At 39.8% G+C, this 24,814-nt stretch overlaps 1 protein-coding gene across 1 annotated transcript in view; it reads right to left on the reverse strand.

Moving 5' to 3' along the window:
* Positions 1–24,814, reverse strand: part of LRP1B (LDL receptor related protein 1B) — a 1,261,104-nt gene that overhangs the window by 128,819 nt on the left and 1,107,471 nt on the right. Inside the window, exons 68-70 of the mRNA XM_065561615.1 lie at positions 14,149–14,265; positions 4,729–4,835; positions 3,160–3,289 (exon numbers count right to left, since the gene is read on the reverse strand). Coding sequence (XP_065417687.1) covers positions 3,160–3,289; positions 4,729–4,835; positions 14,149–14,265 — 354 coding nt within the window. The remainder of the gene's footprint in view (positions 1–3,159; positions 3,290–4,728; positions 4,836–14,148; positions 14,266–24,814) is intronic.

Genomic DNA, 24,814 nt, shown 5'->3' on the forward strand with positions numbered 1-24,814 from the left:
AACATATTTTGTTGTAATTTACAATATTTTGTGCAAATTCCATAATCCATAATTATGGTGCCTGTTTTGACAAAAAACAAGTTGCTGTGCTCCTTAAAGGCACTGCTAAAAAAGTTGCAAGTGTATTTTTTATGGCAAAAGTACTTTTTTATTGTCTTCATGCTCAGAAAGTTCTGGGTAACAGACAACAAGACGTTAGTATGGAAACCTCTTAGGCAACCTTGACCACAGTAATAACTACCTCTATCACTCTAATATAAATATGTATTTTCAAAGAGAAACAATAACATATAAATACAATAGCAATAATAACAATAACAACAACAAACAACAATAATAATAAAAGTAAGTAAAACATTTGCACTAATATACCATCTTCCAGCTAAGGATCTCATACATTTTGATAGCTAATTGGGATTTAAGTGACACACAGGAGGAGAAGGACCTAGGGGTCCTTGTAGACCGCAGGATGACTATGAGTCGACAATGTGATGTGGCGGTGAAAAAAGCCAATGCTGTCTTGGGATGCATTAGGCGAGGTATATCTTGTAGGGATAAGGAGGTCCTGATTCCGTTGTACAAGGCGCTGGTGAGACCTCATTTGGAGTACTGTGTGCAGTTCTGGTCTCCCATGTTTAAAAAAGATGAACTCAAACTGGAACGGGTGCAGAGAAGGGCCACTAGGATGATCAGAGGAATGGAAAACCTGTCGTATGAAAGGAGACTAGAGGAGCTGGGGTTGTTTAGTCTGACAAAGCGAAGGCTGAGAGGGGATATGATTGCTATCTTTAAATATATTAGAGGGATTAATACAAGGGAGGGAGAAGAATTATTCCAGCTTAGTACTAACGTGGATACAAGAACAAATGGATATAAACTGGCCGTGGGGAAGTTCAGGCTTGAAATTAGACGAAGGTTTCTGACCGTCAGAGGGGTGAAATATTGGAACGGCCTTCCGAGGGAAACGGTGGGGGCGAGGGACCTGTCTGGTTTTAAGATTAAGTTAGATAAGTTTATGGAGGGAATGGTTTAATGGTAAAACATAGTAGTCAAGGAAAACCAAGCAATGGTAGGTAAATAGTATAATGGCTAACAGGGGTCAGGATGGAGACTCTTGCCTATATGCTCGGGGTCTTACTGATCGCCATATTTGGGGTCGGGAAGGAATTTTCCTCCAGGGCAGATTGGCTGAGCCTCTGGAGGTTTTTCGCCTTCCTCCGCAGCATGGGGCAGGGATCTCTAGCAGGAGGGTCTCTGCCGATTGAAGTCACTAATAACAGGATTGGGGACTTCAGCAGCAGAGTCCAGGGAAGGGGTAGGGACGGTTTTATGGCCTGCAGCATGCAGGGGGTCAGACCAGATGATCATAATGGTCCCTTCTGACCTTAAAGTCTATGAGTCTATGAGTCTATGAGGTCTTGTGCAGGCCCTCTGTAAACAAGGGAATTTTATTAATTAATGAATTAAGCCTCATATTACTCTTGTAAGGTAGGAAAATATTCTATTTTACAGATGGTAACGTTGAAGCACAAAAACATTAAAAAATTTGCCCATGTTACACAACAAATCTTTTCTGCAATGGAAACTGAATTCAGATCTCAGGCCTCTCATCCCAGCACTGGTTTAAGGGAGGTGGGTGGTCACGATGGATGCTTTGGGAGCCAACTTTCTGGGGCATCTAATCATCATATTCAGGGATTCCAAACCTTCCCCCTGCCTTTTTTTTTGTTTGCACATTTTCAGTGGGGTGGGCACTAAAAATGTTTTCCACTCTAAGCAAGATATGAGGTGAAGGGCACCATATATTTAATACAAACTATCTCAATAATCTAAAGAAAATGTGTAGTAAGAGTAGGGTATCATTTGTATTTATATTGCATCAGAATTGAGTTAGGCACTTTATACTGTAAAAATGACAAGGTTCTCATCCCAAAGACTCCACATTCTAAGGCATTCAGTTATGCATCAGATCTCTGGGTATGGGCCCTGGTGCCTCTACAGAGTACGAGTGACTTCAATCAGACTCTACATGGGCACAAAGGTCAGCACTAGCAAATTACAGTACAGGTTCGGGGCCAAAATACACAATGAAACTAACAAAAAATTACGTGCATCTTGTATATTGTTTCCAATATAATCATCAGAGGTATAGGGTAATTTGACAAAAAACAAAACAGCTCAAGTATTTTTTTACTACTGTGCAGAATAATATCAGGTAAATAGAACATCTCTTCTAAATTTTAATAATGAATACTAATATTATTATAAATAATGCATAACCCTAACATCTGAAGATCTTATAGTACCTTATTATGCTTTAAACACCACATTCCTTATGTGAGGAAGCTAACCATTATTATCCCAATTTTACAGCATGGGAAATTGAGTAAAAGGCAGACTAAATGTCTTGCCTAGCTTTACACAGGAACTCTTATAGTAGAGCTCAGACTAAAAATGCTCGAGCTCTGCTCCTAGTATCATATATGCACCACAGGACAATATTTCCCCCCTTCTCCTAAGCCTTCTGTTTGCTTGCTCTATGGATGCCCAGCCACAAGTAGCAGTAACAATGTAGTTCAAGAGCACTGTGGTTTGCTGCACCCGATCCTCAAGCATACCATGTCATTCAGGGAGATAATGAAAAACACATGGTCTAAGCCAGGGGTTCTCAAACTGGGGGTCAGGCCCCCTTAGGGGGTCACAAGACTATTACATAGGGGGTCGCGAGCTGTCAGCCTCCACCCCAAACCCCACTTTGCCTCCAGCATTTATAATGGTATTAAATATATAAAAAAGTGTTTTTAATTTATAAGGGGGGGGGGGGTCACACTCAGAGGCTTGCTATGTGAAAGAGGTCATCAGTAAAAAAGTTTGAGAACCACTGGTCTAAGCCATTGGGATGGATGGTCAGACCCTAGGAACTCTCTATTTCATATCTGGAAATGTAATGTGAAACTAAATCAGTTTTTCAGAAATTCTTTGCAAAAAGGAGCACATATACAACAAACCAATGAATTTCCTACTGAGCCATGTGCTTGTTATTTCTGATACCCCTCATCTTGATTTGTTTACTCACTTTTTCTTTTCTGCTCTTCATATCTTTTTAATACTTTTATTTTTTTTTCCTGGAAAATTTAATGATTACTTATATAGACCTACCTGGTTCACAATTTTTCTCATCATCCCCAAATTTGCAGTCTTCATGACCATCACATTTCCATTTTGCTGATATGCACTGACCATTGGAACACTGGAACTGGTCTTTTGAACAACCAGGTTCACAGTATCGCTATTATAAACAAAACAATATAATTGAGTATATCTATTAATATAAAGGTATTATATAAAACATTTGCAAATGGTCAGCCAGTCAGAATGGCTAGGACCCAGTTCTGCCACCCTTACTCAACAATGAGAAGTACCTTGCTACACAATAAGAAACTACTGATTGTGAATAAAGGTGGTAGAATTGAGCCCTTAATTAGCAAAGCACTCTTTTAAAAGGGGCACAGTTTTTCCAATGGGATAGCTGGCACCTCATTTGAGAGTCACTGTTAGTAGTATAATTATGGTGTCCTGATCATAATTTTGGCAGACTTTAACCTGTAAATATTAATGTAATTAACTCCTCCCCCAAACTATTATTAATATATTGATGCCTGCTCTCTATGGGGTGTCTTTACTTAATAAAGTGTTATCAAATGTATTTATTTACTTGTGAAACCATTTACCCTGTATCAAAATTTATTAAAAATGTTTAAACTACTTAAATGTTCAATAGTAAAAGATGCTCAAAATAGGATGGCAAGACTAGAAGACTGAAACAAAAAGGATATCAGGGCACAACATCCTCAGTGGTAGCAAATTTCAAAGAAATCTGAGAGAAATGTATGAGACGTAGCAGAGCTACATATAATGATGGAAAACAACACTATTACAGAAAAAAAAATAAAGTTAATTTTACCATGATCAGATACAGCATAGAGCAACAAGCAGATTTGTGTGCATTTATCAATGTAGGAAGAAGAACTCAGTTATGCTATCAATAAATATCTTTAGTATGTATATAATTAGCAATCCTAAAGGATTCTATACTTTCTTTGATTTCTTAGAGCCATTTACAGCTCTAGATTTATATGTATAATTCCAATTTCTCTCATTTCTGATAGTTACAATATTTACTTAATAATATTTCTATATCAGAAGTACTGTTTTTACCATCTGCTTATACCCTGTGCTCCATCATCAAGGGGCTTCATTCCCTTATTCCATGCAACTGCCACTGCTTTTAATAGGAGTTGCATATGTTGACTTGAGGTAGAATGTGAATATTAGTAAATGGGTGCAAACTATAAACAGAACATGTAAATACTGAAACTATCTGAGGCTGCGAAATGTATATACACAGACAGTATGATTGTCAGGTGACTATATTCTGCACTTGCAGCACAGGGAACAGTACTCACATCCTTTTCCTCCAAAAAAGACAAGCTTCTGCTACATAAGCTAAATGAAAATTTCTCTTAGATATAACTGGTAGCATTAGTTCTATTTTCCTTCCCCACTCTGTGCATTCACCTGGTGGTTGTGATATTTGATGGCTAAGGATGGAGTTTTTTGTTGCTTCCCAGTGAGGGGGGGGGGACACAAATACTGCTTCAGCAAGCTGTATTTTGATCTCAGTTTTGTAAAGGATTTTTTTTTCTTTTTGCCTGTGAAGAAGCCTACCTCATCTGAGCCATCTGCACAATCATAATCCCCGTCACACCAGAATCTCGCAGAAACACAATCTCCATTTGCGCAGAGAAAGTCTTTCAAAGTGCAGGTTTGAGGCTCTGAAGGAAAGAAAATAATTAAATACTTATAGCCTTAATATTGTTTTGAAACTATACCCTTAAGTTCCACAAGGAAGGAACAGAAAATATTACACAAAACAAGCTACTTTTAGCCAAATAAATGTGAATGAATGATTTTTAAAAAAACAGAAAATATTAATCAAACAGTTGTAATAAGGATTTTTCATATGGTTAAGAATTTGTGCCAAAATATTCTAAAAATAAAAAATCTTTGCTTATGACAGATCCTTAGAAAGAATATCTTTTGAGCTAGCTCATAATTCTTCACACAACTGTAAATGATATTTAACAATGAATAGACTTTACATTAAATTATATTATAGTGCATAACTCTGTACATTGCCAAATGCTTTTAAATACTTATGAGCAGTTGCTATCCATATGCAGAAAAACAATCTACTATTGGCAGGTTTGTTTTTTTGTTATAACTACTAGTTGTCACCCATTTTATCAAAGGGTCTGTCACAAGACTAGAAATGGAACTTTTCCCGGACCTGTTAATAAGAGGGAGAAGTAGAAGAAAAGGGACCCTTGGACTTCTGTAGCATATTTATACACCTTTTTGTAAGTGTATAAATAGTTACGGACAGACCAAGCAGAATTCACATAGGAGGTTCGAATTATATTGCTGTGATTCCTGCTTTTTTATTTTTTAACTGAGAAGAGGGATTGGTAAGGGTCTAAGATGGAATTGGAAGGAGGGAACTCCAAGTACAGTTGTAGACGGCATGTTCAATGAACTTGGAGATGAAGGGGAGATGGTATGGTAGTTGGAGAAGCAGATAGGGCCAAAGGTGGGATTTTTGTGAGCAGGTAAACTAAAACATGCTTCTATTCTGGGGAAAGAAATTAATCAGAAGACAGGCAAGAGGTTGAAGAGAAAGGTGAGAGTGGAGGCAAGGCATGATGGGATGTGGGCCCCTGGAGGATTTAAAGGAGAAAAGCAGACAAGAAACTTCCTTATGAGTGAAAAACAGGTTAGAGAAAAAAAGGAAATGAAAAAAGGGAGACGGTCCTATCATATATCATCAATTTCTTCTTTGAAGAAGTCAGAGGGATCCTGAACAGAGAAGAAGAAAGGTGCAGGAGTGGGGAGCTCCAGAGGAAGTGAAATGTGGCAAAATGGTTGCTGGGTTAAGGATTGTGGGATAGGATGTGTGTGCGGAAGTTGAGCTGATTAGCTATGGAGATGGAAGAAATTGAGGAAGAGACAGAGCATTCATAGTGGAGAAAGTCCAAACAATTGTGGGACTTCTGCCTGAGACAGAGCAATGTGAGCACAAGAGTGAAAGAAGCAGATGGTGAAGGTGAGCTAGGAATACAGGTTAACTGGTGGAACCTTGTGATTAGAGAGAAGGGCAAATGAGTTAGGAATGGTGGATGGCAAACTGTGAAGAATTTATAACTGAGTTAATGGAGGAAATGAAAGAGGGCAGGGAAGAGGGCGTTGAAAGCAGAGACAGTCATGGTTGTTGATGGATTGGGAGTCACTTAAGGATCAGATAGTAGGATGAGGAGAAGGAGGCAAGTGAGTTATGTTGAAAGAGCCAAGGTAGTCGTCAGAAAGGGTGAATACAAAAAAAGAGATCTCAGTGATAGAGAAGAATTTGGTGAGCACCAGATCAAGTCAGAGGTTGTTTTCCATACGGCCTTTCATCTAAGTATTGGGAGTCTTAAGTCCAAATTGTCTTAAGAAATTGTTCATGTGGGAGCAAACAAATTATTGCCCAAGTCTGAGATACATTTAAACCCTCACACCACTCAGATACGGACACACTGCCTGTAAGACCTGAAAGAGCAGGTGGTCGGGCTCTCTCTTTTTAATGCAGCTGGTTTCTTAAATTTTACAGATGCGGAAGAGAGAACATTGACGTGTGACCAAGCTGTTACAAAAGAGAGCTCTAAGAGAAAAAACAGAGGAAACCAGAATTCTAGTGTAAAAATTATGTGCTATTTATTCCTAAAGGACTTGTTCCTTCTCTTCATAAGCAGTAGCTTCTGAGAGTGACTGCTATAAACACCTGTTCAGAAGCTTGGAATGAAAAACACCCCATCCCTGTCAGCTCCTGTTGTAATTTCCTGCCACAATAGTAGTATCTACAGATCTTCCTCCTAATCCTTTTCTGGGTTCTCAGTCATTTTTAACACCTCTGAACAGAAAAGACCTAATCAGACAAACTTAAAGATGAAGACTAATGAGATCTGCTCTGTGCAAGGCAGAGCAAGGCTGAGGAGTCTTAAATTCAGTTGGACTGATGCCGAAAATACTCTGTACCATAGATTGCTCATGCTTTTCAAACTTGTCTCTAGTGAAAATCCACTGACGCAGAAGTTGATGCCGTCCACTCAGAGCAAGAATGAGGTCCCAATTTCCATGTATGAGACCTATTAGAGCATTAGTCAGTGTGAATTATTATTGCAAGGATTTTGAAAGAATGTATTGGGAATTTTTTCTTTTTTTCCTATATTATGGTTAGTGACATACTTAGCAGCAAGACATTTTGAAGGAAAGCATTCACACATAGATTAGTAGTCATCACTTTTCTCTGAAAGCAATAAAGCAATCTAGTAACTGCCATATGACATTTTCCCCTTCCTCCCACATACATACACTTCCTTTCTTATAAGTGCCAATTGCATCCACAGATCCCCACCTCCTTTTAAAAAAAAAACACAATTTATCTTTCAAAATGGGAACAACATGAAAAAAAATTGGTAAGGCAAATAATTTCAAAAGTAGCTTATGATTCTGGGTGCCTATCAGAAATACTGAGCATACTGCTGATCAGAGTGCCTACTAACTGCAACTAAAGTTGGATGCAGGTTGGGTGCAAGGATGTTTCTACCCTAGGCTAGACTTTCACCTTGCGCCTCCCCCCTTCCCCGAGCCTTGTGGCAGCTCTCCACCTTGAGGCACCCACCCCCCGCAGCAGCTCCCCCCCTCCACCCTGTGGCGTTCCCCCCCACCCCGCGGCAGCTACCCCCAGCCCGGGGAGATGTGTGGCAGCTCCCGGCCTCAGCTCACCTCTGCTCCACCTCCTCCCCGAGCACGGTGTCGCCGCTCCACTTCTCCCGCCTCCCAGGCTTGCGGCGCCAATCAGCTGTTTGGCGCCGCAAGCCTGGGAGGGAGAGAAACAGAGCGGGGCAGCGTGCTCAGGGGACGAGGTGGAGTAGAGGTGAGCTGGAGCGGGGAGTTCCCCTGCGTGCCCCCCCCCTTACTTGCTGCAGGCGGCCCTCCCCGCGCCCTCTGCCCCCTCCTCCTAAATGCCGCCGACGCCGAAGATCCAGCCGCCGCGGTCGCTGCCGAAGGACCCGAAATGCCACCCCCCAAATGCTAGCGCCCTAGGTGACTGCCTAGGTCACCTAATGGGTTGCACCAGCCCTGGTTGGATGCATTTAAGAACTTCTGGAAATTAAATACAAAGAATCTCAAGCAAAGCACCCAAAAACTAAACCACCCCATAATCAGAGACTAATTTTGAAAAATGTTGCTCAAGCATTTAAGAGTGAAATACACGTATATTGCCATCAGCACCAAGTAGTCTGACTGTTGAATTCTGCAAGATCCAATGCATCTATTCTTCCCATAAGCTCCGATTTTGCAAGCTGACCTATGAAGGCAGACCCATGCACCTGTGCACAGCCCCATTATTGCAAAGCTGCTCTGTATTTGTGTAAGGGACAGACTAAGCAGATTGGATTGCAGGATCCGCACATAAGTGTGCAGTCACTTCCACTAGGAACATCATGGTGTGAACAGACGTACGTTAACTGAACTAGTTCTGCAGTAGTTTTCCATACAAAGAGATCAAATGTTGACACTGGTGGATTTTTCAAGTTTATGCACATATTTATCTTATTTTTCTTAAATCCACAGTGCATTGCACATATATTTGAGCATTCCATTGTCATTTGATTCTGTTCCTGCTCAATATGCAATGGGTTGGAGGTTCCAAAATATGATAAATTATGTTAATTAAATAATTTGTGGAAAAAGTAATTCACATGCAAATATGTATTTGTCATGTTTCTGTACTGATTTTCGAAATGTAAGCAAATCAGGTTTTTTATACTGATAACGAATTATTTATAACCAGAGTCCTGATGCTGGGGAAAATGCACACATTGCTTGAAATTCTCATTTGTCTGTTTGGAAAACAAATTTCCAATGTCTCTGGCATGTATCCATGTGATTTATTGTGAACTTAGAGGGCTACTGTCACATCAATGTACAGAGTGTTACTAAAAGGAACACATATTGATAGTAATATAATAGGTATTAACAGAGTAAGGGCTGGTCTACACTTGGGGGGGGATCAATCTAAGATATGCAACTTTAGCTACGTGATTAGCGTAGCTGAAGTCGAAGTATCTAAGGTCGAATTACCTGGGGGTCCACACGGCACGGGATCGACGGCCGCAGCTCCCCTGTCGACTGCGCTACCGTCGCTCACTCCGGTGGAGTTCCGGAGTCGACGGGGAACGCATTCGGGGATCAATATATTGCATCTTAATGGGACGTGATATATCGATCCCCGATAGATCGATTACTACCTGCCGATACACATAGAATAAGGAACAGAAACTTCCCAGTTCCTTTTTATGTACCAACTCCTTCATGGGTAAGAGTCTGTGAATGACTGGAAAGCACTGGGTTTTTTTCTCCTGAAAACTCACCTCATATAATCACCTATTTCGTTTGACTGTATTTCTTTTACACTCTTGTACCATCTTATACAGTTCTGAACATGCATAAATATGCAGCTTATGGATATTTCCTAAAATGTATACATTTAAAAGGAAAATGAAAAGACCCACATGTAGATCAAGAAATATGAGTTCAATATATTAAATTTACATTATAAAATTGATTTTGTAGGGTAAATCATCATGCTAAATAGCAGGCAATAACCAATTATTGATTACTGCGAATAAGAAAACCGCAGACAATGGAAGATTTTATATTGACTTCAAGGGAATAGGATTATGATCTATATTAAAGAAATGTTAAAAAAAAAACCAGCTTAGAAATGATTACCTAGCGACAGTAACAGGTATTCCTACTCTGGTTAGTTTCAAACCATTTTAAATTATTTTCCTCATTTTGTTTCAGTTTTATATAGATTTTATGTTCTTTGATTAATACCAGTAAAGTGTGTGCTACTTTCCTTTAGACAGGAACAAGACAGCTGACTGCTATACAGTATTCTCTACAATAAATATTTACCTGAAAAAGAAAATATTTTTTGAGGGGGGGCAGGGAAAGATCTTCAGTAAGAGTGAAGGGAGATAAAAGATGCCCTACATTTTGATTCCAATGTATTCACATTCAGAATTAGGTCACCAGGGCTGTAAACTTCTTTACAACCTTCATTTAGTTGTTTGGGAGGGGGCACAAATGGCTGATGGCTGACCTCCTTGGATTTAATGTTTTTAGAAGGACTTCCCAATACAAGATCATTCTTCAAGGTAGGTATTTTATTGCAAAGAAGTTTGTAATGGGTCTGAACTAAAGCCACTGAAGACAATGGAAGTCTTCCTCATGACTTCAGTGAGCTTTGGCTCAAGACCAACGAACACATTCGTAATCAGTTATATAAAAGTTAAGTGAAAGGCTCAAGACATTGGAAAAAATGAGTAGTATGGGCTTATGGGTTACAAGGGGTACACAGATAGGGAAAGAGTGATAAAGTTCAGTTACACTGTACAGGAAGCAGAGTTAAGTCATACTAAAGAATGATTTTCTCTACACGGTTATTTCATGTTACATTGACAGTAAATAATTCCATGAAAAACTGTTACACATTTGTTACATTTTCCAACCGATGCTCTATATCACTGCTAATAAAATCCTTTCCCATAAAACCCTGTGTGTCTGAAGATGTTATATAAAGGTAGATGTAAATACCTGAGCTGAATTTCTAGAAGGCAATTAGTGCATTTAGTACCCTTGAGAAACAATTCATTTTCTGATATCGCTGCCTGACAAACCCTTTGTAAATTCATATATGTCATGAACAATTTACCTTCATATGAAGTGTAATATATTTTGTCGAATGCTTTTGTACTTCTATTTTCATATATTTTTTGTTTCATTACAATTAGTTCTAGTAATGGTGAGATAGCATATAAAGGTTTTTATAAATCTATTTCAAACACCGCGAGGTTAGTTTATATATTTTCCCTGAGATATCATGATTTTGTAGGTTAATACTTCGGTACCAATCTCCTGTTTTTTACTGAGATGCAAAATATATATTTGAGAAACCAAAGGAAAAGTTTTTACAAATATTGAGTAACAGCCAGAAGAGCACATAAGAGCAAAATTCACCAGTATGCAGACAAACTGCCAAAGGCCTATGTCTCTCAGTTCAGGGTAACTATACCTGTATTCCCCCTTCATGATCCAGCAAGGGCACCCACTCTTAGGCTTCTAGCTTCCCAGTCATCACCTCTCTTGGGAAGAGATGCACTTCTCTCTCCTCCCTGAATGGGGTATTTCCAGGCTGTACAGCTCTCTCTACCTACACTGGGAATTCCCCAATGAAATCAATCTGCCTAAGCAGGCCTGCTTTACTTTTCACCTCAGGGATGGTAAATAGTGTAATTGCTACAGTTAAATTTCCACACAGCTCTTTTTAAGCAAACATGTTTATTCTTGAGGTAAAAGCATTACAGAGAAACAACAAAAGAACCCATATGCATGCTAATAAGCTTACCAGAGATCACACCAACCAGGGCTCTGGTCAGTGAACAGTCCTTCAACACACACTAAGGGGTTGTGTTGTGGTTACAATTTCATAACCACCTTGGTTCAGAACAAGCACACTCATGAATCTGAGAGCCACTCCTTTATCCAGTTTGGGTCTTTGAAGAGACTGTGAATAGGTAATTATAATCAGCCAGATAATGGGATTTCTCTTCAAGGAACAGCTTCAAAAGGATGGATCTGGTGGTGGGTAATTTGCATTCCCTGCCTTCCAAATATTTCCTAGGAATCCCACGCAACTTTGTTTGTCTAAGCACATTGTTTCAAAGACTCCTTTGAAGAATACAACATCTCCCGGGGTTTATATTAGCCATATCTCCTCCTCAAAGAAGTTGCAGACAATTGCACAATAATACAAAAACATTTGCATTCTTAATACAATGAACTCCTAAGATACCTAAACTTCATTCAGTAAGCTTTAACTTAATTCATTAAAGTTTGACCAAGATATTGCAGGAAATTACCATTTCTGTCACACGGTGCACCACTTAAGTCTTGCTTTTAGGATTTAAATGGGAGTTACTTGATAAATAGGCTGTGTGTATGTGTGTCCTCTATGCAGGGTGAATTTTACCCATAGTCATTAGTATACTACAGATGTCTTTATCTGGGAGTCCAAAGAGCAGCTGAGGACTGAAAGGGAGGTTTAATTAGATCATAAATAAATACCAATTCATGCATGGCAAATTGAAAGTATATATTCATGGTACACATGGTATTTTTTCTGCAAAGCTTATTAATGACTTAAGATGCTGTATTATTTACTTCTCAAACTTTTAACCCTCAAACTTTGTGTGCATAAAGATAATTTTAGTTTTAGAATATATACTTCTACATTCAAGTTTCTACAGATCCATAGTTTAGATGAAGAGTATTTGTAGGTATTAAAGTGAAGCATCCTCCTTTTCTTATATATGTGCACAGTCAGCCCACAAACACCAATGTGAGTTTCATACAAATAAGCAGAGAAAAACTACTTGTATGTGGCCTAGCTCCTCACTTTTAGTTAAACCATGCCTCCTCCTCAGCATCTTGAAACAAATACAAGAGACAAGTAGAACTGGAGATCCATGATATTAAGAACATGAAAGAATAAGGCCAACTCACACATTATTTGGTTCAGAGGACTGTGTTAGTTCCGAACTTCAAAGAAATCACATTGTTTGAAATATGGAGAAACTGACTGAAACTTTATAACACTAAATGGCTTTTAATGATTAATAGAAGCCATGGGACACTTTCTCCTTTAGACAACACTTTCATCTGATAGCTAAATCTATTGTATTTAAACATAGTACTGTACACAAAAGTTTCACATGTGGGAAATGCCTAAAGTTATGCACATAAATCTATAGTTAGGATTATAAATTACATGGCCTGATTTTCAGAAGTGCTGAGTACCTATGCCTCCAAATGTCTTGAATGTGGATTTGGGTGCCTAACTTTAGTCATCCACTTTTGAAAATTCTGACCAAAATGTTTTACTTCACAGAGACTGACTACAAATAACACATTCAGATCTCTGAAGAGAGGACAGGAGGTCTTCCACACTGATTGGCAAGAAGCCAAACATGTAGCCTGTTCTTGGATGTTATAAGAAAGAAAGAAAAAAATATAAGAACCCAGCTATTAAACTGTGGGGGTAGCAGTACAAAGCAATGCATGGGATTCTGTCTCTAAAAATGCCTAACAATGATACTGGTGGCTAGATGTTGCCCCTTTGACTCATGATTACATTTCAGGGCTCAAAAATGAAAGGAACTCACCCCTTTCTGTGAAGATGTCACACATTATTCAGCTAAAGCTGGTGTTACAGGTCTTCATTCGGAGTAGAAGCTAGCTCATACATTTCCAAATGTATGCGAGAAGCCCTAATCTGCACTCCATATTCACAGAGAGGAACAAGGTGAATTAGTTCCATTAGCTTTAATGGGGACCACTTTTTGAGTAATGTGAATGTCAATGTGAATAAGGACTTCAGAAGTGAACCTGATTAGCTTTAAAATATGGAAATTTCCCTACTGAATATACAAAGTGTAACAGGCTGGCAGTGTTTGCCTGAAACACCTCCCATTGTTCACAGGTATCTATGCTCTTGGGAAAGTGTTATGAGAGTTTGCTGACTCAGTGATGCTGCTGACTCATGGATATACCTGAATACAAAAAATACGGGAGTCACCCTCACACAGAGAAGTCAGATTAGCCAATCGTCAGTTTTTAACTTGCTCTCCACTTACCCTCTAACGTTATTTTCATATGTCAAGGGTTCCATTGCATATTCATATTTTGCAGAATTGTGCATGATACTCTCTTAATTGGCTACAGATCTTTATGGAAATAATTCAAATATGAGACTTTCAGAGTCGTTGTTTTGGATTCAGGTCAACTGATTCTGAATGTGCCAGACTAAATGTTTCTACAAATGACGATGCAAAGAGTAGGATAGATAAAATCAAATGGACAGCGTATCAGTATAAAAAAAGTTTCCTACTGTTTATTGAATAGGCTGCAAGATTTACTTACTGCAGTTTTCTTCATCTGAATTATCACCACAGTCATTTTGGCTGTCGCATCTCCAGTGATCTGGAATACAGTTGTTGTTTTTGCACTGGAATTCATGAGGCCCACAAGTCTTTTTATCTGCAATGAAGATGCTACCATTTGCATCAATGTATTCCATAAAGGGAGAACTTAAAAGATTGCTACTAAAAGGGGTAGGATAATAATATTCCAAGATATATGTCAAATTAAGGAACCCTAACATTTTAAGTGGTACTTACCTACCAAAGACAAAGAACTAGTTTACAAGGCAGCCCCACTGTGACGCTATTCTATTGAATTATATTCCGTATACATTCTTATACGACACTCATCAGTAGTGTATTCAGCAACATGATTACACATCTATCACATGCTTCTCAAGATTCTATTGACCCATGACCAAAGCAACACTAATTATCATACAATAAATAAAAAAGCAACACTAATTATCATACAATAAATAAAAATTGTAAGCAGTTTTTTTGTAGCCATACCAGTCCCAGGATATTAGAGAGACAAAGTGGGCAAATATCTTTTATTGGACCAACTTCTGTTGGTGAGAGAGCTCAAAAGCTTCTCTCTCTCATCAAATGGGTCCAATAAAAGATATTAATTCACCCACATTGTCTAATAAAAAAGAATTGTCAGCTTTCAGTTTGGATTTGATACAGGAAAACTAAGACATTTTTAATTGATAAGTGGCGGTTCTGAAGCTTTTTTGAACTGAAGTAATGTGAGAAGTTGTATTACTGACAACATTTCAAATTAAAAAAAAAACACGAGGTATAAATGCCACAGTATCCCACTGTTGCTAATGGTAGAAATTGTGAAACTGCACCAAATTCAGAAGTGATGTGTATATTAGCGTAAAAGGGTCTAACTTAGATTCTCTTAGAGCTACTTATACCCATTATATTGACGGGTCATGGACTGTAAGTTGGTACAAATTACACAGAGGAGTAGGATGATGTAAGAAAGTATTTATGAATATGTTGAACAGCACTGGTCCAAGTACAGACCCCTGTGGGACATCATTATTTACCTCTCTCCATTCTCACCACTTATTCCTACCCATTGTTTCCTATCTTTTCACTGGAGTGCCTGGCAATGCTTTCAGGATCATCTAACCATCCTTAATTTAATTTAATGACAAGCCTTTTGTTATCTTAATCACCCTGCCTCTGTTTATAAAAAGAACTCCCTGCCCCAAAGGCAGAAGTGAGGAGCAGCACAGAACTCATCACTAGGGCTCCGGGTTTGTCACGGAGGTCGTGGAACTGACGGATTCTGTGACTTCCTGAGACCTCCGGGACTTCTACAGTGGCCAGTACGCAGGCTGCTTTGGGGGCAGCCACTCCAGCCGCTGCTGGAGCGACTCTGCAGTCAGCCGCTCAGGTGGCCCTGCAGCCAGCTGCACCAGGCCTCCCTCCCTGCAGGTGGTGACACGGGTCCCCCAGAGATTCCCCCCCCCCCAGCTGCTGGTGCTACAGGCTCTACACCCCTCGGCAGTGCCCCCCTCCTAAGATTCAATCAGGGATATTTATGGTATAAGTCATGGACAGGTCACGGCCCATGATTTTTTGTTTCTTGCCCGTGAACTGTCCATGACTTTTACTAAAAATACCCATAATTAAATCATAGCCTTACTCATCACATATTACACTCATGCTGTATTGCAGTTAAGAGCTCTGTCTAGGGCTATGATGTGTGCTGTGAACAGACCTCAGGTCTGAAACTCAGGGGGAGGGGAGGCTAGAGTCCATCCCCAAATGGCACCCCTGACTAAACTATAGATGTATTTATGCAACAGAGTACAAAGTGCTATATTGACCAATGGGTGTGTTTACACTTGTAATGCTACAATTAATTGGAGCTATACCCACACATCTAGTGAAAAACGTAGCATTTTCCCATACTTTTGATTTAATCACTCACTGCATCAGAAAGAGGATGTCTGCAGTATATAAAACCAAACTGAAATTAGTTTTATTCAGTCAATATGTAGGATTTTGAAACAAGCATTTACACTCACAACATATGATTATGGATAAATCCTTTTGTGGATGCATGAGCAGTTCTGAACAGCAGCAGCAGGACTCTTCCAATGGGATGCAGCTATTTTTGTGTTTCGTTTGCATTTTGATTTTTTTTTCTGTTGTACTTTATTCTTTCAGGTTCAAGGGAGAGAGGGGGAAATGATAGAGGGTGAAAAAAATTACCAGTGGCATATTTTCTTTGCATAAAAGTACTTCTATAAGAAGTTTGTTTTATAAAAGCCACAATGACATTTTTTAAATTACATGTCAGTGCAATGGAATTTTAAGGGGAATTTCTTGAATTCCCATTAGGGCTATTTTACAGAATGTTACTTTAGATCCTGTGATGCCAACAATGTCCCTTGAAGTGTTTAAATTAAGTGGTCATGAAGAAGAGGGACTAATAAAAATAGCTTGAGTCAGGCATACTCCTCTGCCTATGAAGTGGACAGGGCCATTACATGAATTGCAGAGATTGCATTTGATGTTGTGCCCCGAACAGCTGCTTGCTGTGCTTGTGCTTCAAGCCTGGCTTTGTGCAAACCTAGGAACTGGAATGAGATATCAACATGGGCACCAGATTTGTATAATTTTTAGTGGTGCCGAGAATGGGTCCAAGCAGAGCTGTCCTGTCCATAGGACGGACTGGGCCAACCGGACCGGACTCCGTGCTTCAGGGGGACACAGGGTCCAGGGCAGCCTGGGAGGTTAGAGGGGGGCCTGGTGCCGGCAGCAGCAAGTGACCTGGCCCCAGCCTGCCCCTGCTCCGTCCCCTCCCCGCCCCCATTCTGCCCCTCCCCCCAGGCCTCTGCCCCGCCTCTTTCTGGCTTCCGCCCCCCTCCCCCCCCCCCAAGTGACGCTGGGAGCTGGCAGGGTGGAGCAGGGTGGACTGGGGCCAGGTTGCTCACTGCTGCCAACCCCAGGCCCCCCAGTAACCCTCCAGGCTGCCCTGGACCCTGTGTCCCCCTGAAGCATGAGGCCCCCAAAGCACGGTAAGCCCAAACATTGGTGAAGCCAGGCCCAAGTTCCTAAATATTGGTGGAGCACGGGGACCACGGGCCCATATAACTCACTACCTATGGATATCAAAATAATTTTTGAATGTGATTTAGCATGAGTATATATCCTGGTTTCTAGTAGTCTTTACCTTTAAAGATCTTCACCACCTTGACAGGCCTACCTAGCTGATCCAGTAACTTATTGCTGCAGTGCTACTCCTGCCTTTGCTCCAACATTCCTAACCATTTCTACCCACTCCATCAAACACTTCATCATTTTCTCCTACACTGCTTCCTGCATGTGGGAAAACTCATCAATAAAATCCCTATACCCATTACTTTTTCCTTTTTCAAACCTCTCTTTAAGACTCCCTCTGCCATGCTCTGTACAAGATCCTTCATGATGATCATGATGAATTATGACTATATATATTTTATACATACACAGGCTCTGACTTGTCCTCAAATTTAAAAAAACACAAAACAGTGGGAACCACTGATCCTTTCTTTCTTTCTTTCTTTCTTTCTTTCTTTCTTTCTTTCTTTCTTTCTTTCTTTCTATTTAAACAACAATACAAGACACCCACACAAAAAGCTCCAGGTACCCCTAAGAATATTACAATTAAAATAATGACTATCCAACAGCAAAATATATATATATATATAATTAATCAGGACACTAAATTTAAGCAGCAAAGCAGGTCCTTTAAGTTCCCCAACCCCAGAAACAAACCTTCTGCTTTCACAAAAGACCATGAATAATAAACAGCTTTTAGAGAGTACATGGTACATTCCCACTCTCAACTATTAGTCTGTCTGTGCCTTTTAGATCAGTGGTTCTCAGCCAGGGGTACACATACCCCTGGGAGTACCCAAAGGTCTTCCAGGGGCTACTTCAACACATTTAGATATTTACCTAGTTTTACAACAGGCTACATAAAAAGCATTAGAGAAGTCAGTACAAACTAAAATTTCATACGGACAATGACTTGTTTATACTGCTCTATATCCTATACGCTGAAATGTAAGTACAATATTTATATTCCAATTGATTTATTTCATAATTATATGGTAAAAATGAGAAAGAAAGCAATTTTCAATAATAGAGTGCTGTTACACTATTGCATTTTTATATCTGATTTTGTAAGCAAGTAGTTTTTAAGTGAGGTGAAACTTGGGGTACATGAAATAAATCAGACTCCTGAAAGGGGTAAAGTTACCTGGAAAGGTTGGTAGCCATTATTTTAGATTGTAACCTCTCTGTGGCAGGAATCATCTTTATCTGTGTTTGTAGGATGCTCAACAGAATGGGGCTTCAATCCCAGCTGAGACTTCTGGGCACTATCGTAACATATACAGTTAATACTAAAATATTAACTTTACTGATACTAATAAAAGTTGAGTAACTAAGATCCCAATTCAGCCATGCATTTAGGCAAATGCTTAATGTTACACACATTCTTAAGTGCTTGGCTGAATTGAGGCCTAAATCGCTATTGATACTTAGGGCCAGATTTTTAAAGGTATTTAGGCTCTATAATGGAGCTAACTTACCAGACAATGTGTCTACAAATGGTTGGGTTTGGTGTTGCAGCAACTCTGCCTCAGTTTCTCCATCAGACAGCTGCTTGGCTCTGTAACAGTCAGCTTCTCACAACTCCTGTCAGGTTGTTCATAATCTCACCCCTTCTGAGGTAATAAAGAGTCCCACTGACAAAAAGTCCTTTGACTCTATATTGGGTTGTCAATCCCAGCCCTGACCTGGGCTCTATAATCCTTGGCCTCCTCTTTCTCAAGGATGTTTTCCTACTTCCCTTTCTGGGGGAGAAAGAGGAACTCAGGCCTGTACTTTTCTCTGGGTTCCAGCCCACGGTCACTGTGTTTAAATAGCTAAGACCTCTCCTTACAAGCCCTCGCTACTTCCTACCACTGTCGATCCACAGGTGCCTTTCCCAGTACTATGTCTTCCAGTCCTCTCTCTTGGGAAGTCTGACTCCTCATATGGTTTCCTGCCAATCCGCTGCTGAGGAGTTTCTTCTTGGCAGTTCCCAGCCTCACTAGCAGCTTTCTAGAACCCATTCACCCCAACTGTCCTCTCCTTTCAAGGCCAGTTCCAGGATATAAGCTACCTACTGCAGCTCTTCTCTCTTCAGTCCTCACCTATTCTTCTTCTTCTTCCTCCTCCGGGGCTTTGTGATGCAGCAGACTCAATTCCTGAATGTAGGATTGCCATTCACTGGACTTCATAAATAGGTTATGACTAAGTCTGTCACCTCTCCCAGTATTTTTAAAGAACTGCAGGATAGCTTTTTTAACTGGACCCCATTTTCCTTGTATTCTGGATCGGGGGTCCACTAGCAAGTTTCCACCAGGTATTTTCCTAACTCTTTCTATATATCCAGCACTTTTTTTCTGAACCAGTTTGCACTCCACAGCTAAGAACACAAGGATAGGGGAGGTCAACCCCCTGTGGAGTGCAAAGTGGCTTAGAAAAAAGTGCTGGAGATATAGTAAGACCTAGGAAAATATCTGGTGGAAACTTGCTAGTGGAATGCAAAAACAAAGAACAAGTAGGGAAGTTCCTTAAGACAAAGGGCTAGGAAAACTAAAAATAGTTGTCAGCCTAAATTCCTTTAAAAATCCACTACCTACTTGCAAAAATAATTTCTTGCCCTTTGCCATTTTAATGGTTTCAACATTATACTCTTCTAAATCAATTGTAAAACCTTCAAATCACAAAATTTAAGGGGAATAATCTATTCCAAAAACATTCCTCTGAGTGAAATCTGTATTTACATATACTCTTTTACTCAGTGATTCTCAGACCTCAGAGGTTCAGGAGCCAAATTTGTGATCAACATTACCCAAAAGAACCACAGTAGAGTGAATTCATTCTTTCATTTACTATATATTCTACTGACCAAGTATTTATCAACTGCAACTGATTAATAACATAATAAAAGCACTGTGGTTCATAACTAAATCAGTGTTTTAATATCATGTGCTGCAAAGAGCTGCAGGAGATGCATTAAAGAGCCACTTGCAGATCACGAGCCTCGGTCTGAGTATCACTGCATTAACTCATTATTATTGGAAATACTTTTACTTTAAGTAGATCCTACTGAAAATATTTTTCTTCTAAAAATTAATATTTTGTCTGTAAGAATATTAAGAAATTGTACTCTGAACAAAGTTTCACGATCAGTAACCTTTTCTTTCTTTCTTTTTTTCTTTCTTTCTTATTGTAAAGAGACTTCTCATGTTTATGAAACCTGACATATTCAGGGAGAAATGATGATTTTGTATCAATCTCAGAAGCCAGTCCTTTGGCAGTAATTCCAGATGCATCCGAAGAAGTGGGCTGTAGTCCACGAAAGCTTATGTGCTAATAAATTTGTTAGTCTCTAAGGTGCCACAAGTACTACAGTAATTCCAGAGTCATTCTACATTTGATTATGTATTATTTGATTTATCTGAAGAAATAAGGATGATGTTAATTTGCAAAAAGATAATTTGTATTTATTTGTTTATTTCATTAATGGCAACTAAAAATTATATCAGACAATCAGGGGACTTCTTTAAAAAACACCTTATTTTGGACAACTTCATCACGTTTCACCAGAAATACGCAACTAAGTATCACATATATTCCCAACCTAAAAAAAAATTGCCTTGATGTTTTCAACTCTGAATGTCCATTGCATTCCCGAAAATATTTTCATAGCTACTGCAGAAACAATCAGTAAACTTTTCCATCACTGAGTAGATACTAAAAACTACAGAGCTGCAGCAATGATCCAAAGAATGAAATTGACTAGATGAACAATTTTGCATTGTCAACAGGGCCGGCTCTAGGCACCAGCAAAACAAGCTGGTGCTTGGGGCGGTACATTTTTAGGGGCGGCATGTCCAGCGCCAGAATGCCGCCCCTAAAAATGTGCCCCGGCCGCCCTAGCTCACCTCCGCTGCTGCTGCCACGGCGTGCGAAACAGCTGATTTGCGCGCCGCTGCTCGCCCTCCCTCCCAGACTTGAGAGCCTAGGGGGGAGGGGGAGAAGCGGCGCCCACGCCGTGGCCACTCGGAGTCTCCCGAGCGGCCGCGGCGCGCGAAACAGTTGTTTCGCGCACCGCTGCTCCCCCTCCCTCCCAGACTTGAGAGCCTGGGGGGAGGAGGCAGGGCTGGGGATTTGGGGAAGGGGCGGAGTTGAGGCGGGGCTGGGGGTGGGGTAATTAAAGAACGGGGCAGGGGGTCGGCCAAAATTGTTTTTGCTTTGGGCGGCAAAAATCCTAGAGCCGGCCCTGATTGTCAACAATCAGTAAATTCCAGGTCTGATGTCAAAAAGGAATGAAAGAATCTCTGCGATTCCAGGCTAGTATTTGCTTTCAATATAAACATTGCTACTCTTCATATTATCACAAGGATCATAAACTTGTCTACCACCATACTAGATCATCATTCTTGTCTAATCTTTTCAAGCCAGTGGTTTCCAGCACATCCACTTCTGGGAGAGCTCTTGATGCTAGTGCCAAGAAGTTAACTGGGTCTTTAGAAAATATCTGTTCAGATCAGCTTTCCTCCCACGGTCAAGAATCACATTTTAAAAAATCCTGAAATGCCCGTATGGTCACAAATAAGAATGATGCAAAGTGCTAATTATCTCTGTTCCGATGGCTAATATTTTATGTCAATCTAATTATGACCACATAATATGAAAATTGATACTCCATTCTTGTACTATGAACATTTATTGGCAAACAAGAGGGACAGATTCTAGAGGCTTCATTTCAAAGTCTGATGAGCTTGGGAGCTTCAAAACCAGTGTGTAGTATTGCTGCTGTTTTCTCCCTGTGCTGTGTGCCTTGATATTTTCTATGGATGCTCCACCTCATCCAACAAGTTGGAACTCAGAACTACCAACTTCAAACACGGAGTGTTGAAGTGCTTTGGAGACCTATCACTTAGAGAAGTCCTCTAGTGATGGGGTTTTGTAGTTATGACATAGATAACTTTGGTGGTGAAGCTACCTAACTGAACTTGCCAGGGGGAAGCTAGATTTCTGCCAGTGTATCTAGCATCTACGCTGAGCCTCACTGCTCAGCCATCTTGGCTGACACAGACTGTTGTTCTGAGGATTTACCAGTTGAGGAACTCCAGGACAACCTCATATTGGATTTAAAGGAGTCTCCGTGAGGTGACATCCACAAGAAAATCTGATATCCTTGCAACTAGTAACTGACTCCAAGGTAGTGCAAGTTCATGTATTACAGTTATTGTTCTGCCTCAAAGACATGGTTTGAAGATGCTGAATAGTCTTCCTCACTCCACAGTCAAGAACCAGGAAGTTTGATCTGTCTGACACTAGGGGGTTGAGACCCAGTGGATAGTATCTTTAGAGACAGTATAGGTCCTATGGATTTTCCCTTCACGGCCCTCCCAAATCTCTCTCTCCAGGTGGGAAAAAACAAGGAAATTTTGCTAATTAACAAATGTAACAAATTCTTCTGTCTCCTTTTCTGAGAAGATGCCATATGGTTCAAAATCATTAAAGCCACCAGATTTTTATTGCTTTAGTGAAATCTCATTTTCCATGCCACTACTGTTAATTATTATATTGCACTTCCATAATAGAATAGTTGATTCAAAATTATTTTAGCAATTTTCATAAGCTACTTGTAGTATCGGTATGCTTTGTACTATTGCAAATAAACTAATTCAGATTATAACAGAATGTTTAGGTTTATATACAGTTTGGTATGTTACTTCTATTATTTGAGAGACAAGGTGGGTAAGGTAATATCTTTTATTGGACCAACATCTTTTTTTGAGAGAGGCAAGCTTTTGAGCTTATGCTGATCTTTTCTTCTTCCTTTCCCAGACCTGAAGAAGAGCTCTGAGTAAGCCTGAAAGTTTGTCTCTCTCACCAACAGAGGTAGGTCCAATAAAAAAATATTACCTCACGCAGCTTGTCTCTCTGATATCCTGGGACCAACACATCTACAACAACACTGCATATTTCTTTTATTTAACACATTCATACAGAACCATATATACAAAATCACAATCAACAAACTACCTAGCTTCAGTATCTTTGATTAGTAGTAATGTGCTATTTTTGCAGCAAGTCACTTATTTATACTATTTTCCATTCTGAATACATGAGGATTATATGGAGATAAATTAAAAAATAAAGGATTAATATATTACTTCAGAGTTCACACCCTCCACTACATTTGTTAGGATAATACATGGAGGTTGTATTGTCTGTAGCTACTTATATCACTCTGTGGCAGACTTATGGTAGAAAGAACCGGAGAGCCCACTAAATGCTCTTAACTTGAGAATGCTGAGGTGTAACTCTTATTTCTACTGTTGTTTAGATGCCCCCCTCCCTGCAACAAACACACACATGTACACCTGAAATTGGAGATTTGCTGTGGTTATCAGTGAGGGCCTGGGAGGATTGAAAAACTCCTTTCTTTACACTGTTGGAATGGAAAGCTGGGAATGGGCGACAGGGGAGGGATCACTTGATGATTACCTGTTCTGTTCATTCCCTCTGGGGCACCTGGCATTGGCCACTGTCAGAAGACAGGATACTGAGCTAGAGAGACCTTTGGTCTGACCCAGTATGGCTGTTCTTGTGGGATCACCAAATTACAGATAGGAATTCCCTTTTTTGAATGCCCAGAGTCCTGCCATATTGTCTATTCTGGACCTGAAATTTTCCAGTACTTAATGTTGGAAATGCCTTATTCATAAAAGATCCAAGGAAGTCATACTTGTTTAGGCCATAAGCCCCAATAACCATAGAATGAAAAGAACAGTTTGGTTAGATTTATAGGTGATCTTATCTTTAAGAATCAGTCATAGATTGCTTTGCCCAGTGTTGATTCTATTATGGCTCCTAAGAACAGAATCCTATGAATGGCGGAACTTTAACTAGCAGTGCCTGCTGAAGTGCTCATGGGCCCCTCCCATAGCTAGTTCAAGTTCTTCCATCTAAACTATGCCCAGTTGGAGCATCCCCTGAGTTTGAATATGTGTAGGCCACTCAAAGAAGAATGAAGTATTTTATGTCATTTTGCAAAGACACATGTCTTAAAGAGTGCAGTGAACCTTAACATTTTGCATCCTGTGATCTCATGTTGGAATAGAAATGGGTTTCAAGCTATACACCCCATAACTATCGATAAGGAAAGAGAGGGCAGTTACAACCCCCTGAAAGCTGTTCATGATCTTCCAGTTGAGGGCCCATAATCTCATGAACTGAGTGAGGATTGGAAACCAGGAATATCAGAATTTTACTTGCAGCCATGAGAATTAGCCGCCGTGTTTAAATTACTTAGCTTCTGTTTCTCTCGATTTCTTCATCTGTAAAATTGGTACACTACAGTACACTATATCTACTTTCTTTATAAGTGACCTAGGAGTATTAGTTAGTTAATGAAGTCATAAAATGTTACTATTATTGCAGGTGAATTTAAAACTTTTATAAATAATGATATTTGAAATCCAAATCATTAAATTTCAAGCTTACAAATAAATGCATTTAAAATAAAATACATGAAAAAAATCCTTTCCTCTTTCACTTACCAAAAATGAGAATTCCTCTTG

This window comes from Chrysemys picta, chromosome 11 (genome assembly GCF_011386835.1).
Source record: "Chrysemys picta bellii isolate R12L10 chromosome 11, ASM1138683v2, whole genome shotgun sequence".
In the NCBI taxonomy this organism is placed as follows: Eukaryota; Metazoa; Chordata; order Testudines; family Emydidae; genus Chrysemys; species Chrysemys picta.